At 41.0% G+C, this 18,908-nt stretch overlaps 1 protein-coding gene across 1 annotated transcript in view; it reads left to right on the top strand.

The window, feature by feature from the left end:
• Positions 1-16,647, top strand: part of METAP2 (methionyl aminopeptidase 2) — a 38,254-nt gene extending 21,607 nt beyond the window's left edge. The window contains exons 5-11 of the mRNA XM_062203103.1: positions 3,574-3,735; positions 4,449-4,630; positions 6,195-6,289; positions 10,989-11,085; positions 14,607-14,710; positions 15,008-15,123; positions 15,760-16,647. Of these exons, the coding sequence (XP_062059087.1) occupies positions 3,574-3,735; positions 4,449-4,630; positions 6,195-6,289; positions 10,989-11,085; positions 14,607-14,710; positions 15,008-15,123; positions 15,760-16,012 (1,009 nt within the window). The 3' untranslated portion in view covers positions 16,013-16,647. The remainder of the gene's footprint in view (positions 1-3,573; positions 3,736-4,448; positions 4,631-6,194; positions 6,290-10,988; positions 11,086-14,606; positions 14,711-15,007; positions 15,124-15,759) is intronic.
• Positions 16,648-18,908: the final 2,261 nt, after the last annotated feature.

Here is an 18,908-nt window from a genome sequence, read left to right as displayed (position 1 = left end):
TGAAAATTGAATTAATTTTCAGAGAACTGTAAAAAGTACCAGGTTGAGTGCCTTTGAAAAATATATTTTGAAATAATTGCATACTTACAGATAAGTTTCAGGAATAATACACATACCTTTGATACATGTTTCCTGTGTTGCTACTATTTGATAATCTGTTCAATGGAGTATTACACTTGTAAAAATTATTTATCATAAACAAATAGCTTTTCATTATCTCCTTTGCAGAGGGAAGCCAAAATGAAAATTGGTTAATCTGTATGCATGCTTTTTTTCTGAACAATTTGAGAATAAGTACATTTTTGGCTAGAATTCTAGATATGTAGATAAGGTATCCTTTTCATAGTGTAATATATGAGTGTCTGATATCACTTTACTCGTTATTGGTGATGTTAATTTTTTATCACCTGAGTAAGGTATTATCCAATTTCTTAAGTGTGTCATGCTTTTTTCTTGTAATTAGTGATTTGTGGGAAGTGGCTATGATAATATGTAAAGGAGCACCTCCTCACAGGTAGTGTACCCTTGGTCATCCTTGTCTGAATCAGCTTTTACTGCAATGATTTGTTGTCTCTTTTTAAAAAAATTGGCATTTTTTTTCACATTTCTGGCATCATTAAAACTTTATGAAACCAGGTTTTTTTTTTAAAATTAAGATTATTTATTTGAAAGAGTTACAGAGAAAGGGAGAGACACAGAGGTGTCCTTCATCTGCTGATTTACTCTCCAGGTGGCAGCAACAGCCAGGGCTTGTGAGTAGAATGAAGAATCATTTTGAAATCCTTGTTACCTACTTCTAAATTCAGTAGGCAATTTTGGGAGGGCAGTTAACTTGTTTAGAAGTAGTATATCCATTAGGAGATAAGATTAAGTGAAAAGAAGGAAATGTGCCGTTTCTCCTTTATTCTCCAAGTCAATAAAAACCACTTCTTACAATTAACGTTTCTTTCTCCAAGTGACTCTGTGGTTTATATCAGTGGTCGAGTTGCAGCTTGGTGTTCCTGTATTCCAAATGAGAGTCCTTGAGAACCAGTTTCACTTCCATCTAGCTTCCTGATCTTGCATACTTTGGGAGATAAGCAGGAGATGACTCAAGTCCATGTCTCCCTGCCACTCACATGAAGACCCTGACTTCCTTGCTCCTGGCTTTGGCCTTGCACAGCCTGGGTGTTGTGGACACTTGGGGAGTAAACCAGCAGATGGAAGACATGTCTCAGACATGTCTTTCTCTGTGCCTTTTAAATAAATAAAGCTAAATATGTGTTATAAATACCTGGGAATGCTTTTCAAGATAGAACCATACTGTAAAACAACTTTATAATCACTCAGAATTTACTTAAGTCAGTAAAGAAACTTGGAATATTTCAAATGGCTGAACAATTCATATCTGTATGTGTACTGTTTAATCATTTACTCCTCCCTTACTGGATATACAGTTCATTTCCACTTTACTTTTATTAGCAATGCTGGTAGAATGAATGATGTGATAAACTCATTACCTAGATTGGACAGTAGGAAATAATCATGTTAAACCTGACAGTGATCTAAAAACTCAAAGCATTTTAGGAGATTAATTTTGGGGCTTGTAGCTTAAAGCAGAGTTGAATAAACTTTTTCTGTAAAGGGCCTGATGTCAAATATTTTAGGCCTTGAGTATTATTAACTTTGCTGATGGAGCATGAAAGAAGTTAGAGAGTAGATAAAGGAAAGGGCACAATCATGTTGCAGCAAAATTTTATTTACAAAGTAAGCATCTGGCTGGGCTTGCCTGTAGCCTGTACTTTGGTGACCACTGGCTTAGAGGCAAATAGGAATAATTTCTTGAAAGCATCACTTTTTAAAAAATACAGTGTCTTTTTAAAAAAATTATTTGAAAGAGATTCAGACAGAGAAGAGAAATAGATCTTCCATCCATTGGTTCAGTCCCCAAATGGCTGCAGTAAAGCCAGGAGCCTGGAACTCCATCCAGGTTTCCCACATGAGTGTGGGGTCCCAAAGACTTGGAACATCTGTTTTCCCAGGCCATTAGCAGGTAGCTGGATCAGAAATGGAATAGGGACTCAAACTGACGCTTCTGTGGGATGCTGGCATTGCAGAATGCGGCTTAACCTGCCATGCCGCAGTGTCAGCCCCAAAAGCGTTGCTTTTATACACTATTTTTTGTACCACAGTAGTCACTGAATAGCGAACTTTGTATTCTACATTGAGAATGTATGAAAGTTGGAACAAAAAGTTTTTTCAAAGATTTTGATTCTGTTTAATATTGTTAAATTTATTTATTTATTTGAAAGGTGGGGAATAGAGATAGGGATCTTTCATATGCTGATTCACTCCTCAAAAGACTGCAATGGCTGAAGCCAGGAGACTAGAACTCCATCCAGGTCTCCCACATAGGTGACAGGGGCCCAAGGGACTTGGGACATCTGCTGCTGCTATCCTAGGAATATTAGAAGGAGGCTGGGTCAGAAGCAGAGCAGCCAGGAGTGTAACTGGTATATCATGGGATGCTAACATTGCAGGAAGTTGCTTAGCCCACTGCCCTGAGATTTTCATGTTTTTGAAAATACACTGCTTAAAGGAAGTCAATGAATCTCAATTCCCAGAAGTTGGATATAAAAATCTGTTATCCCTGGCAATTTTGATACATGTGAGCATATCTTTAAATGGATGATTACCTCTAATATGGGAGGTGGCTTCAGAAGTTTATGGAAAAATGGAACTGAAAGATAGCATATGGTTTCCATGAACTTTTTGAAGACCTCTTTATATACAGTGAGAAAAATCCTGCACAAGCACATAATGGATGTTTTGAGGAAATTATATGTAGATATTCAGGTCAGGTCTTTGGATTAGCACAGTGGGCCCTCTGTGGCTGTGGGTTCTGTATTCCCGATTCAACCAACTGCTGATCAAAGATAGTAAAAATTAGTCAATTCCACGAGTGTGGACTGTTTTTCCTTGTTATTCTTCCCTAAACAGAGCAGTATGACAACTGTTTACATTGTATTAGGTATTGTGAGTAGTCTAGAGATGATTTGAATTACATGGGAGTGTTTATATAAGTTATATGCAAATGCTACCATGAAATTTTATATGAGGGACATGGACATCTGAGAATTTTTGTATCTGGGGGGAACCTGGAACCAATCCCCTACAGATACAGGGGGACAGCTGTACTGAAGCCATTGGTAAAATTAAATGCTAACTTTCGTTGTGTTCCTTTAATATCTCACAAGCATATATTACCTCAGGGTGAGAGGATGATTCCCATCAGCAGCACCTTGCCTTCTAGGGTTCTTTGCTGACATTTTTGGATGTTTCCTTGTCATTTGTATTGGCAGGATATTTGTCCCCCTATGAGTATGAATGAAATCTCATTTGAGAATTGATATTTTTTTTTCCCTCTAAGAGGCTTAAAAAAGGTTTGATTGAGTTGCTTGCAGGTGTGTCTTTGTATTCTGAAATTTTGTTGACATAAATCCAAAATGTCTTGTATTACTCAGTATATTTTCAGCTTTTTACTTGTTCTGCTGGTTTTTAAGTGACTAATGCTGTGCTGTGCCTATTCTAAAGGCGAACAGCTGCTTGGAGAACTACAAGCGAAGAAAAGAAAGCTTTAGATCAGGCTAGTGAAGAAATTTGGAATGATTTTCGAGAAGCTGCAGAAGCACATCGTCAAGTTAGAAAATATGTCATGAGCTGGATCAAGCCTGGAATGACAATGATAGAAATCTGGTAAAAGGAATACAGTTTTGTAAGAACATGCTTTAAAACATTTTGTAGCACTTCCTCTCCATTTGTTAATATTTGATTTCCATTACCACTTTGCCAGTAAAACTTGAAGTAAAGGTTCCAGAAGTATCTTCTAAGAATATGTGTAACGAGGAAATCATAAGAGGTGCATACAGTTCTACCTCAGCCACCCTGCTTTGGGCACATGCACTTATTATCGATTTTTTCTGTCTGGAAATTTGTCATTTTGCTATTTAACAATTCATGTTAAGAAATAAAAATTCTTGGAGTAAATATCCAGACACAAAATATAATGCAGTGAACAAACCAATAACAGTAATTATTTCTGTAGTTTTTCCCCTTGAGAAATGCTTAGTATAAAAGACAACTTGATTTTCTGATGCAATTTTAAAAATGCGTGAGATGAGCAAGTAAAATCAACATTTAGGTTGCTCTTAGTTGAGACTCTTCATTTCCTCGTAAGCTAAAGTAAGATTGTTTCCTCTAGGCTTCTAGTAGAATTAATTTCTTGTCCTGTAAGGATGAGCTGTTTTTATAGCATCAGAGAACAATTACTTGTTTACATCCAGATTGTGCTCATATCACTCCCCAAAAGCAGTTTAAGCATGTTAGTGAACTTTCTGATCTTGATGAGCTATCGAGTATCTGTGAGAATGCCAATGTAAATGAATTCCCTTTTTATTTGTTTATTTTAGTGAAAAGTTGGAAGACTGCTCACGCAAGCTAATAAAAGAAAATGGATTAAATGCAGGCCTGGCATTTCCTACTGGGTGTTCTCTCAATAACTGTGCTGCCCATTATACTCCCAATGCTGGTGACACAACAGTATTACAGTATGATGACATCTGTAAGATAGACTTTGGAACACATATTAGTGGTGAGTTCTTGGAAATCATTCCTATCTCCTGCACAAAAAATTCCAGTTTTTCTCTGTTGGATGGAGTTATAAATACTGAACTCTCTAATTTTGTTCTAGCCTCCTCACTTTTCAGTAGAACTATGTTGAGGCAGATTTTGAGGTTTTCCTCCCTCCCCCTAAGATTTGTTTATTTGAAAGGCATAATTACAGAGAAAGGAGGAAAGAGAGAGATCTTTCATTTGCTGGTGCAGTCCCCAGATGGCCACAACAGCCAGGACACGACTGTGCTGAAGTCAGGAGCCAGGAGCTATTTGCTGGCGCTGCGCCTCACTAGGCTAATCCTCCACCTGCGGCGCCGGCACACCGGGTTCTAGTCCCTGTCAGGGCGCCGGATTCTGTCCCGGTTGCGCCTCTTCCAGGCCAGCTCTCTGCTGTGGCCAGGGAGTGCAGTGGAGGATGGCCCAAGTGCTTGGGCCCTGCACCCCATGGGAGACCAGAAGAAGCACCTGGCTTCTGGCTTTGGATCAGCGCGATGCGCCGGCCGCAGCGCGCCAGCCGCGGCGGCCATTGGAGGGTGAACCAACAGCAAAAGGAAGACCTATCTCTGTCTCTGTCTCTCTCTCTCTCTCTCTCCTCTCCCTGTCCACTCTGCCTGTCAAAAAAAAAAAAAAAAAAAAAAGATTTATATATTTTATTTGAAAGGCAGAGTTAGAGATCTTACATCTACTGGTTCACTTCCAAATGGCTACAGTGGCTGGGGCTGTCCCAGGGCAAAGCCAGGAGCCAGGTACTTAATCAGGGTCACCCACATGGGTTCAAGGGCCCAAAGACTTGGCCGTTTTGCTGCTTTCCGTGGTGCATTAGCAGGAAGCTGGATTAGAAGTGGACCAGCGCAGCTAGGACTTGAACTGGTGCCCACATGGGATGTGCCCACAGACAGCCACAGTGCTGGCCCCTGGCCCCAGATTTTGAGATTTAAAATTCTACTGAGTGACTTGGAAAACTGTTGGTTAACTGAGGTTTAATCCTTTGTATCCAGGCATAACAAATACAATCCTGTATTTTCTTTATTCATTTTATTTGTCATTTATGTGGATAACTGACATCAAACATGTATCAACCTTTATATCCTTTATCAACCTATATATCCAAGAGTTTGCTTTTCTAAATTCTCAAAACCCAGTCAGGTAGTATTTTGTCACCCCACTTAATAGGCGAGAAAGCAAGCTTAGATTAAGTACTTACCTAAGGTTTTACTGAATTACATTCGGGGCCCCTGGGCTTGTCTTCTGTACGCTGCTGTTCCTTAGTTTTCAAGCCTTTTTTGCTTTTGTCTGGATGGGTGCTGAATTGGTTCTGTTTTGGAGTAACGTATACTAACCCTGTAATTATTCCGAAACCTTAGAAAATAGAAATACAGTTTCCTTTTTCTTTTTTGTCTTTTTGATTCTGAATAATCTCGGGGTACTCAGAGTTCAGTCTTCCTTTGAGCCCATCATTCTGATTGCTGTTAACTAGCAAAGTTAATGGTGTAAAGCAAATACATTGACTAGCTAATAAGTAAAAAAATTTTGTCTTTCAGGAAGAATTATCGACTGTGCTTTTACTGTCACTTTTAATCCTAAATATGATACATTATTGAAAGCAGTAAAAGATGCCACCAATACTGGAATCAAGGTATGTGAAAGGTGACACCACTTTATCCAGTCTATTTTAAGTGCTTAAAGCCTGTGTAGGGTCTGTGTGTAATTAAGGTGAATTACAGAATTTGTTGTTTTTAGAGTCTTATAAAGTGTATCAAAGACTTTTTTCACCTCTAATTTTACTAACATTTATTACAATAGAGTTTGCATCTATTTTTGCCTCTCAAATTAACTGCTGTTTTTGTGGTTGTTCTTTTAGTTTTAATACTTACTGTAGTTGCTAGAGCAGTTTTAAGTTCATAGCAAAATTGGCAGAAAGTACAGAAATCTCCCATATGCTCCCTGCTCCCACACAGGTGCAACCTTGTCCACTGTCAACATCCCACAGCAAGAGATCTTTTTTTTTTTTTTACATTTTTGAAAGATTGATTTTAAGAGATTGATCTTCCATCTGCTGGTTTACTCCCAGATGGCCACAACTGTAAGCTGTGGTCCAGGCTGGAGCCAGGAGCTTCTGGGTCTCCCATGTGGGTGCAGGGGCCCAAGGACTTGGGCCATCTTCTGCTGCTCTCCCAGGCACATTAACAGGGAGCTGGATTGGGTGATGTGGGGGATGAGTAGCTAGGACTTAAACTAGTACTCTAATATGGGATGCTGTTAACATTATTGAACCAACATTGATAGTTCATAATCATTCCAAGTCCATAGTTAATGGTTGACTGTTAGTGTTGTGAGTTTTGTGGGATTTGAAAATATATGCTATTGTATATCCATCATTATAGTATCATTCAGGGTATTATTACCCTCAAAAGTAGCTCCACTGATTCATCCCTCTCTCCTGCTAAGCCCTGATATAACCCAGCCCCCTTCCTCCAGTTTTGCTTGTGTGTGTGTGTGTGTGTGTGAGTGAAAATACAGATTACATAAGTTAACCATCTTAGCCATAAAAGTTAACCATCTTAGCCATTTTTAAGTATATCGTTCACTGGTGTTAAGTCCTTCATAGTGTTATGCAGCCATCACTGCCATTCTTTTCCATCGCTCTTCATCTTGTAAGACTGGAACTATACCCATTAAGCAGTAACTCCTGATTTCCCTCTCCCCCAGCCCTTGGCAGCCACATCATCATACTTATGTTTGTGTTTGTACTAACACGTGAGTATATGAGAGTTTATTTCTGAGATTTCTATCCATCGGTCTTTATGTCTGTTTTTATACCAGTATCACACTGTTTTGATTGCAATAGCTTTGTAGTAAGTTTTGAAATCAGGAAGTGTGAGTCCTTCATTTTGTTCTTAACCAAGATTATTTTGGTTCTTTAGGATCTCTTGGAATTTCATACAAATTTTAGAATGGGTTTTTCTATTCCTCCAAAAATGCCATTGGAATTTTGATGGGGATTGCATTGATTTCTGTCGTTCAGTTCAGATTATACACCTTAACAATTTTGTTTAAAAAGATTATTTATTCGAAAGGCACAGTTAGAGGAGGGGGGGGGGGAGAGTGAATCTTCCATCCACTGTCTACTCCCCAAATGGCAGGAGCTGGGCAGATATGAAGCCAGGAACCAGGAGCTTCTTCTGAGTCTCCCACACGGCTGCAGAGCCCCAAGGACTTGGGCCATCTTCCACTGCTTTCCCAGGCCGCAGCTGAGAGCTGGATAGGAAGAGGAGTAGCCAGGACTCAAACTGGTGCCCATATGGGATGATGGCACTGCAGGCCACAGTGCTGGCCCCACATCTTAACAATATTAAGCCTTCTAATCAATCGTCATAGGATATGTTTCTAATTTTTGTCTTTTTAAATTTCAACAGTGTTTTATAGCTTTCATTGTACAGGTTTTTTACATCCTTGGTTAAGTTACTTCCTAAGTATTTTATTCTTTTTGATCATGTTGTAATTGGAGTTTTGTAATTTCCTTTTCCTGTTGTTCATTGTTGGTATATAGAAGTACCAACTGGCTTTTTTGTGTTTTGTGACTTTGTGTCTTGTACTTCGCTGAATTCATTTTTTCTAAGGGGCTTTTTGTGTTTTGTGTATAGGGCTTTCTGCATGTAAGATTGTATCATATATGAACTGAGGTCATTTTGCCATTTTACTTTTTTTTTTTAAGAGATTTTATTTATTTATTTGAGAGGCAGAGAGAGGAAGAGACAGAGAGGTCTTCCATTTGCTGGTTCACACTCCAAATGGCTGCACTGGCTGGAGCTGAGCCCATCTGAATCCAGGAGCCAGGAGCTTCTTCCAGATCTCCCTTGTGGATGCAGGGGCCCTAGCACCTGGGCCATCTTCCGCAGTCTTCCTAGGCTATTAGCAGGGAGCTGGATTGGAAGTGGAGCCTCTGGAACACAAACTGGCAGACAGAGGCCTAACCTGTGTCACAGCACCGGCCACATCATCATTTTACTTCTTCAATTTCAATTTGGATGTGGGTGGTGGGGTTTTTTTGGCCTAATTATTCTGGCTATAACTTCCAGTACAGTGTTGAGTAAAAATGGCATAGGGGTGGCCAAGCCTTTGGGCTCCTGCACCCACATGGGAGACCCAAAAGAAGCTCCTGGCTTCAGATCAGCGCAGCTCTGGCCATTTGGGCCAGTTGGGGAGTAATCCAGGGGATGGAAGACCTCTCTCTCTTTCTCTTTCTCTCTCTCTCTCTCTCTCTGCCTCTCCTTTCTCCTTGTAACTCTTTCAAATAAAAATAAATAAATCTTTAAAAAAATGATGTAGGGCTAATTCTTGTTTTGCTCCTGATCTTAGAGGCAGAGTTTTCAGTCTCATCACTGAGTATGATGTCACTGTAGGTTATTGTTGTATGCAATAGCAGGGAGTTAGATTGGAAGTAGAGCAGCGTATATCGGATGCCGGTGCTGCATGTAGACCATGACTTAACCCTCTGTGCCATGAAACTGGCCCCTGCATTATCCTGTTTAATCATTTGCTAATACTTTATTGAAGATTTAGTTGGGAAATATTCCCTCCTGTTTTTTGTTGGGGGGGGGGGGGGAGTTTGAGAAGGATTGATACTAGTTCTTTTTTTTTTTTTGGACAGGCAGAGTGGACAGTAGAGGGAGACAGAGAGAAAGGTCTTCCTTTTTGCCGTTGGTTCACTCTCCAATGGCCGCCGCGATAGGTGCGCTGCGGCCGGCGCACCGCGCTGAGCCGATGGCAGGAGCCAGGTGCTTCTCCTGGTCTCCCATGCAGGTGCAGGGCCCAAGCACTTGGGCCATCCTCCACTGCACTCCCTGGCCACAGCAGAGAGCTGGCCTGGAAGAGGGGCAACTGGGACAGGATCGGTGCCCCGACTGGGACTAGAACCCGGTGTGCCGGCACCGCAAGGCGGAGGATTAGCCTACTGAGCCACGGCGCTGGCCAATACTAGTTCTTTAAATGTTTAATAGAGGGGCTGGTGTTGTGGAGTAGTAGGTAAAGCCACTGTCTGCAACGCTGGCATCCCATATGGGTGCCGGTTGGACTCCTGGCTGCTCCACTTCCATTCCAGCTCCCTGCTAATGGCCTGGGAAAAGCAGTGGAAAATTCCTCAAGTATTTGAACCCCTGCCACTCACGTGGGAGACTGGGAGGAAGCTCCTGGCTTCAGTCTAGTCCAGCCCTGCCTGTTACAGTCATAAGTCTTTTTTTGTTTTTGTTTTTTGACAGGCAGAGTGGATAGTGAGAGAGAGACAGAGAGAAAGGTCTTCCTTTTTGCCATTGGTTCACCCTCCAATGGCCGCTGTGGCCGGCATATCGCTCTGATCCGAAGCCAGGAGTCAGGCGCTTCTCCCGTCTTCCATGCAGGTGCAGGGCCCAAGGACTTGGGCCATCCTCCACTGCCTTCCCGGGCCATAGCAGAGAGCTGACCTGGAAGGGAGGCAACCAGGATAGAATCCGGGTTCTATCTAATCCCCAACCGGGACTAGAACCCAGTGTGCTGGCGCCGCAAGGCGGAGGATTAGCCTGTTAAGCCATGGCGCCGGCCCACAGTCATAAGTCTTTAAAAAAAAAAATGATAGAATTCACCAGTGAAGTCACTGGGTCTAGGATTTTTCTTTGTTGGGGAAAATTTAATTACTCATTCAGTGTCCTTACTAGTTATTTATTTAAACTTTAGTTTTAGGGTTGTAGGAATTTGCTAATTTCATCTAGAGTATACAGCTATTATTGTAGACTTGCTTATAATTTTCTCCTGTAATCTTTATCCTAAAAGAAAAATATTCAAAAGGCAGAGTGATGAGGTGGGCGTGAAGAGAGAGGAGGAGATAGATATCTCCCATCTGAATGTCCTGGTCTGCTAGGTCTGCCTCCCAAATGGGAAAACACTGAAGGGAGTTGGGGTGCATAGGCCCTTACATCCCTTGGAAGTCTCTTACGCCAAAGGGGTTAAGAGGTAAGGGTTTACAACATTGTGGTGGACATGCTGCTTTGTCTGTACCTCTGTTACCAGAATCAGCAATGAAAGGATCACAATGAGATCCTTGATATTTAGGACAAATACCTTTTTATCCATCCTGGCTCCTCCCATCTGTGTGCAAGTTGTTCTGGGAGTAGGTACCTGCCATTCAGCTTCTGCTACTGCACTTCATCATCGGGTGCTTCTCCAGGGGTTTACACAACTGTTGGTAGACTCCAGTGTTCCCAAATATCTACATGAGACAAAGGCTGCCAGTGCATGTATTGTCTTAAAGTCACTGTAAAATTTTGTACTTAAAAAAGATACACACTCTTCTGTTTTTTTAGTGTGCTGGAATTGATGTCCGTCTGTGTGATGTTGGTGAGGCCATCCAAGAAGTTATGGAATCCTATGAAGTTGAAATAGATGGGAAGACATATCAAGGTGTGTTCTTTAAAACTGTCTTGTTTTGCAGTTAATTTTACAAATACTTTTTTTTTTTTGACAGAGTTAGAGGCAGAGAGAAAGATCTTCCATTTCCGTTGGTTCACCCCTCCAAGTGACCGCTATGGCTGGTGCGCTGCGCTGATCTGAAACTAGGAGCCAGGTGCTTCTCCTGGTCTCCCATGTGGGTGCAGGGCCCAAGCACTTAGGCCATCCTCCACCGCCTTCCCGGGCCATAGCAGAGAGCTGGACTGGAAGAGGAGCAACCGGGATAGAATCCGGCGCCCTAACCGGGACTAGAACCCGGTGTGCCGGCATCGCAGGTGGAGGATTAGCCAAGTGAGCCACGGTGCCGGCCAACAAATACTCTTGATGACTGTCTTTACATCAGTTCATCTTTTTTTCTTGGGAAAATAAAAAAAGAACAGGAAATGAATTTCCTACTCAGAACGTAGTAGAGTGCCATGGTCACTAACTGGGAACTAGCCTGAGCTGCCCTGGTAGCTGATGTGAAGGCCCCTGCAGAATTACCCTAGGCTGTGTGTGCTGTTAAATCAAGGCTGAGAGAAGCCAGAAGCCCTTTCCCTTGAGGCCTTCCAGCTTTGTCTTCTCACATTCAGAATTTGGAGGCCAGTTCCTTGTACCTTCCTTCAAATCTATCTATCTATCTATCTATCTTTCTTTCTTTCTCTCTCTCTCTCTCTTTCTTTCTTTCTTTCTTCTTTCTTTCTTTCCCTTTCTTCCTTTCCTTTCTTTTCTTTTCTTTTTAATTTTAGAATTATTTATTTATTTGAGAGACAGAGCTCTCATCCACTGGTTCACTCCCCAAATGCCTGCACGACTGGATGCTGGGCCATGCCAAAGAGGGCAGCTGGGAACTCTGCTGGAGATTTGTGTGGCAGGAACCCAAATACTTGAGCCACCACCTGCTACTTCCCAGGGTATGCATTAGTAGGAAGCTGGAATTGGGAGCAGAGCTGGAACCTGAAGTAAGGCACTCTGAGAAGAGACGCAGGGGTCCCAGGGTGCATCCCAACTGCCGTGTCAGGCACCCCCCCCCCCCCCCCCAAAACCTTCAATTCCAAGTCCTTTGCCTCCTTGTGTTGTCTAGGCCTGAGTCCCAGAATCACCTGTGCTTTCAATGTGTTGCTTCAGTCCAGCTCTCCCTCAGCTCCCACTTCTGTCAGTATTTCAGTTACACATCTTTGACCTCGTGCTCATTGCTCCATAACCTTGTCCTGATAACTTTCTTACAGATTTTCTACATTTCCTTGAGCCAAATTCTGTCTCTTTTATTGACTCTTCAGTAGTGACTCTTGGCTTCCTTGTCCCTCAGTAAATTCATGTCATCCAGCATTCTTCACGTTTGCCTTTGCCAGTATAGACCACAATATGTCCACCAAGTGCAGGAATGGTTCTTCTCTGAGACTGGACAGCACCTGTCTTTCTTGCTTTCCTTTCTGCGATACATTCCCCTCCTTGATTTGGGCAACTGCCTAACTTGTGTTTGTGATATGGGTGGCTCCAGTGTCTAAACAGGAAGTCCAGTTAATAACAAACATCACTAGTCCCTGGCTAACTTGTAGCTCCACTTCTGATCCAGCCTTCTACTTATGTACTTGCTTGGAGGTGGCAGGTAATGCTCAAATACTTGGGTTCGTGTGGGAGAACTGGTTGCAGTTCCCTGCCTTTCCCAAAAAAAAAAAAAAAAAGACATTTAAAAATAGAATAAATGTTCAGTTATTTTGAGGAATGAGGAATGTAGGCCTCAGCAGGCCTAGATTTCTTAGACTCTACCGTATTCTTACTAAATTCACTGCGTGGTTAACTTAAAAGCCACAGCAGTCTGCGAGAAGACAGCATCCACACTGCATTCTTGTTTATGAGAATTTGCTGACATTTTACAGATTCCAGTAGCAGCTAATACAGACCAGTATCCTCTGTTTTTCCTTTCCTTTTCTCTTAAAACTACAGTTCTTAAAAAGTACATTCATTTACTTAAAAGGCAGAGAAAGGGGGAGAGAGAGAGCTGGTTCAATCCTGAAATGGCCACAATGGTCAGGGTTTGGGCCAGGCTGAAACCAGAAGCCAGGAACTCCATCCAGGTTTCCCACATGGGTGGCAGAGGCCAGACTTGGACCATCATCTGCTGCCTTTTCAGCACAGCCCCCCCCCCCCCCTGATCTCTGTCTCCCAACATGGGGACATGGCATGAATTTTAGCATCTGTGTGTTCCAAGTCCCGCAGCCTTCCAGTGGCCCACTATCTTGAGGACTATAGTATTTGTATTTGCTTTTCTTTAATAATTATGCATCTCTGTATGTAAGTTTAATGAATGGAATTAAGTGTTTTTGGGGGGACAAGTGTAGCTTAGTGGGTTAGGCCATTCCTCTACTTGGGGTGTCCACATCCCTTAATGGAATGCCGCTTCCAGTCCAGCTCCCTGCTGATGTATGTGGGAAACAGCAGCTTGATGGCTCAAGTAGAATTTTTGACACTCATGTGGGAGACAAGGGTAGGAGTGAACTAGAAGATGGAAGATCTCTTTGTCTATCTTTTAGATAAATATATATATATCTTAAAAATTTTGGTTTTAAGACTTTTTGCATCAAAATAGACATATAGAATTGCGCTACCTTTACATTTTATTACAGTTGGTGATTGTATCTACAGGTTTTAAGTTTTATTGCTGAATATTGTTTCATTGTGAGACATCTCATTGTGTGAAAATGCTGGAATCTCTAGTATATCATTGATTTCAGAACATTAGCATTGTTTAGCTTTTCTTTTTAGTGTAAATATAATAATAAAATACAAAGTCTTATAAAACTGCCCTTTTGACACAGTATCCTTGCTTTTACATTTCCTTTTGATCCATTCAAATGTGTATTTTAAATCATTTAGGTACATGACATTTTCCTGTTGATTTTTTTTTTTTTTTGTCAGGCAGAGTGGACAGTGAGAGAGAGAGACAGAGAGAAAGGTCTTCCTTTTGCCGTTGGTTCACCCTCCAATGGCCGCCGCGGTAGGCGCGCTGCGGCCAGCGCACCGCGCTGATCCGATGGCAGGAGCCAGGTGCCTATCCTGGTCTCCCATGGGGTGTAGGGCCCAAGGACTTGGGCCATCCTCCACTGCACTCCCTGGCCACAGCAGAGAGCTGGCCTAGAAGAGGGGCAACCAGGACTAGAACCCGGTGTGCCGGCGCCGCAAGGCGGAGGATTAGCCTAGTGAGCCGCGGCGCCAGCCCTTTCCTGTTGATTTATAGTAACTCTTTAGATGATACCCATTTTGTCCTCATCCTATAATTTTACTTTCTTCCATCTCTTAACTCTCTTCTAATACTTAATCAGTAACACTGCAACAAACTACTTTTACTATTCCACCAGATTCCTCTTGTTTTTGACTATCGTAATGTGAGGTTGTTTAGCAGTTCCTGCTTGAACTTTGCATTCAAAAGTGATTTCTATTTATGCCTACAGAGAACCTGAGTAATCTGTTTTTTCTGGTCTTTATTATGACAGTGAAACCAATCCGTAATCTAAATGGACATTCAATTGGGCCATATAGAATACACGCTGGGAAGACAGTGCCCATTGTGAAGGGAGGGGAGGCTACAAGAATGGAGGTATGTGAGTCATTCGTCCTTGTGTGACAACCACTTGTATGTTTCCCTCCTAGACTGAAGCTTGTGTTGAAGGAAATTAGCTTGCCCTAGCGGAGATTGGGCCGTGTGTGTGTATATGTGTAGGTCAAACCAGGGTTCTGTTGTAGAATCTGAGGCTGTTTATCCATCGAGTGAATATTTATTGAGTATCTCCTAGATGTCAGTTTCCTTGGCTAATATCAGTTGGGAAGTCAAGATAGTAGTTATGATTAGCCAAATTTTTCTTCTCTCCCTGTTAACTCTTATGTATTTTTTAAGGAAGGAGAAGTGTATGCCATCGAAACCTTTGGTAGTACAGGAAAAGGTGTTGTTCATGATGATATGGAATGTTCGCATTACATGAAAAATTTTGATGTCGGACATGTGCCAATAAGGTGAGAGTTACTTTAAAAGCTTTTAAAAATATACAAGGAGATACATTCATAAATATATAGTTGTATAGCACAACAGTAAGTTTAGTGGGTTTGAATAATACAGCAGGAACATCAGTATGTTACAGGTTTTAACTGAGGTAAAAATGATAAAAGTATTCTTCCGATTTATTTTCTGATCTCAGAGCAGAGATGATTTTGCTAGCATTCCTAGATTTTAGCTCTAATATTTTCCTATTGGTAAACTTTCTATTGCAATTTACGTTGTTTCTTTTACCTTTTGGAGATGATTAAAGGCTGGATTTATGCTTCCTTTTATGTGTAGGTCTGAGTTTGGTGCCCAAACAAGGAACTTCCCACAGTTATTCTCTGTAGATAGTCAGACTGGGAATTTTACACAAACGTGCATAGATAACACAGACATGCTGAGAGGCCTCCAGCTGCTTCCCTAGTCAGGTGCCATCTGTAATTAGGTATGGGCTGTTACACAGTCTTGCTTTTGATTGTTCGTAGCAGCAACAGAAGTTGTCGAACATTCATTATTAAGTGAAGACATGGCTAAGGTCTGGGTTTTTCTTAATAGGGGAAATGAGTTGGTAACTCTTGCCAACTATTAATCTTGGATTTTTCTCCTCTTAGGCTTCCAAGAGCAAAACACTTGTTAAATGTCATCAATGAAAACTTTGGCACCCTTGCCTTCTGCCGCAGATGGCTGGATCGCTTGGGAGAAAGTAAATACTTGATGGCTCTGAAGAATCTTTGTGACTTGGGCATTGTAGATCCATATCCACCATTATGTGACATTAAAGGATCGTACACAGCACAGTTTGAACATACCATACTGTTGCGTCCAACATGTAAAGAAGTTGTCAGCAGAGGAGATGACTATTAAAGTTTAGTCCAAAGCCACCTCAACATCATTATTTTCTGAGCTTTGTTGGAATACGGTATACCAGAATTAATTTGCAACATATTGTCTATTTTAACAGTGGACCTGTGTAACACTTTTATCCATGTTTAAAGGAAATGGAAAGGCAAACCATCTAATGTAATTAACCGAGGAAAAAGCTTTCAGGACTTTTCAAATGTTAACTGTTTTTTCCCCACTGTCTAGGAAGTGCTATAAAGCTCAAATTAGTTAGGAATGACTTACCCAGTTTTGTTTTGAACACCTAAGAAGCTTTTTGGATATTTATATTGCCATATTCTTACTTGAATGCTTTGAATGACTACATCGAGTTTTGCACCTATGCCCTCTGGTATTGCTTTTTAACCTTCCTGGAATCCATTTTCTAAAAAATAAAGACATTTTCAGATCTGAGAGCTACATTTGAATGTCTGTGGTTATAATTCTGAATAGGAGGTAGCTACACATAGGGAAATACAGAGCCTTTTATCTGGACTATAGACCTCCTCTGAGATTTTCTTCCGGCACAGTGGCTAAAACAAGATCTATACGAGCATGAAGTGGGACAGTCGTCTTGATAAATGAATATTCAGCTATAAAAATGTTTTGTTTCTTTATAATAGTCCTTGTTTCTTTATAATAGTCCCTGTCTCTCATTATTTCCCGGATGGAAAGATGTACTAATTGAAACATTAAATAAGAACTTTGTATCAACTTGAAACCCCATTCAGTAAAAATGTCAACATTTAGATTCATCTGGTAGTAGCTTTTATTGGGGATATATCCAGTTTACTCAAAAAACTCAAAAGGGCATTTAAGCCACAGAAGCTAAGAAAAATGGAAAAGTCTACGTTTAGATCTTGTTCTAGTTAGGAAAGATTAAATTCAAATTAAGCTTTTGTTAATGCACCAAATGGAAGTGAAGTTACAGCTGCCTTCCCTGTAGCAGCTAAGTGTATCAACTTGAATGTAACGGTAAATTCTTACATGTTAAGAACTTGTTGGGAAAGTTCCAACAGTTTTAAAATTGTTATGTCCCAAGGTAAAAGCCTTAATTTGTGTATGTTTTAGCACTGAGACTATATTGCCATTGGGATGCTGTTTCATTGGTCTTTTGTTTAGTGTTATCTTGAGAAACCCATGACTTGTGTACTGAGATCATTTGTTAACATTGAAAAGCTGCGCTTTCCGCATTAGAGCTGTAAGTGAATGTTTTCTTTTGGGGAAAACAATCTAGATTTTAGCTACCTGGGCTGTGTGGATTATGGTGCTACTCTTCAATAGCTACCACTGAATTATTTCTCCTTGTTTTTGTGATCTGTGCTAATGACAGAGCTCACTCACACCTGGACACAGAGTAGGGCTTGGACCCTCTGGCTAACTCCTTGGGTTTTTTCAGTTGATTTGTTTTTGATGTGCTTTTGTGGGAGACATAAACACAAGCATCTTGATTTCTAAGTCAAGGAATTTAAACAGTGATCCCCTATGAATGAGTACTTTTGGAGCTTTGTAAGTCATGCTCTCAAATGTAATTATGAGCTCCAGGCTCCCTTCCCAGGTAACTGCTGGGAACAGTGGCATCACTCTCTGTCCCTGGTGTGGCTGGAAGGGATATGATCTTGTAAATAGGAAAGCTGTCGCTTATGAAAAAATTGTACTGTTTTTCTACTAGCCATGTATCTCCTGAAATCACTTTGTTATGTTTACGATGATGTACCTTATCAGTAACAAATTATTAGTTTGATGTTTAACAATAGTGCCTTTAGTAAATTATTTTACAACCAAAACACGTCGTTTCTTGCTAGATTAAATTCGCAGAATGTAGAAGTCCATGTTATGGTTTAAGAGAAGACTTGTTCAATGCAGTTTTAGATTCACAGCAAGATTCAGTGGTAAGTACTACAGATTTTCCATATATCCCCAGTTCTCCCAGACTCCCCTGTATAGGTGTTATTTTTGAGAGATTAAAAAGGGCTAAGAGACTCCCATATGTTTTAAATTTAAGTGTAAATATACTATTCTAGATACCAGCTTTAAAGTGGTTCTTTTAAAATCCCATTAAAATTAGGTGCTAAAATGAATTATATTTTAGGAGTAGGCATTTGGTGCAGCAGTTAGACTCTAATATATCCCTTATTGGAGTACATGGGGTTCAAGTCCCATTCTGTCCTATCCTAGCTTCCTGGATGGCCAATAATGGTTCGAATGCTTGGTCCCTTCTCATGTGGGAGATCCAGATTGAGTTTGGGTGGGGCTTTGGCCTGGCCCAGACCTGGCTATTGTGGGCATCTAGAGAATGAACCAGTGGATGGGAGGTCTGTTTCTGCCTTTTGAATAAGTAAGATTTCTAAAATGTACAGTGTTTAAAAAGTAGCCCTTGATGGTAAAAACAGCTAGACTCAAATATCTTGACCACATAAATCTTTAATGAGGTGTAAGTGTGTAACAATCGAGGTAACAACTTGGAAAGGAGCTTGGTAAGTGAACAGTTCTAAACTTAGCCATTTAATGGTTATTTTTGGCACAAATAATTTGTCTATTCAATGATAAATCCTCATTGCATTTCACTGTCATCTGCCCTGTATGACCTGTTTCCTGAAATTAAGGAAAAACTAGTCAATGTCCCTTTCAAGTTGATACTTACGGATCATGACTAGGGCACAGCATTCTATAGGGTATTATCTTTAATCTGCAAATAAGCACAAGGATACATGATCTTCCAGTGACTGAGCTCAAGCTTCTGTCACTCAGCTGTACAGGTTAGTGGATTCTCCCCCTAACTTGCAACAGCACCTCAAGGAGGTCTAGGAAGATTAAAGAACAAAAAATATCTCAGTACATTTCTGATAAAAAACGAATTTAGATGACTGTGGTTCTTTAA

This window comes from Lepus europaeus, chromosome 10 (assembly GCF_033115175.1).
Source record: "Lepus europaeus isolate LE1 chromosome 10, mLepTim1.pri, whole genome shotgun sequence".
In the NCBI taxonomy this organism is placed as follows: Eukaryota; Metazoa; Chordata; class Mammalia; order Lagomorpha; family Leporidae; genus Lepus; species Lepus europaeus.
Note: the sequence above shows the minus strand (reverse complement) of the source record. Positions and strands in the feature narration are given on the sequence as shown.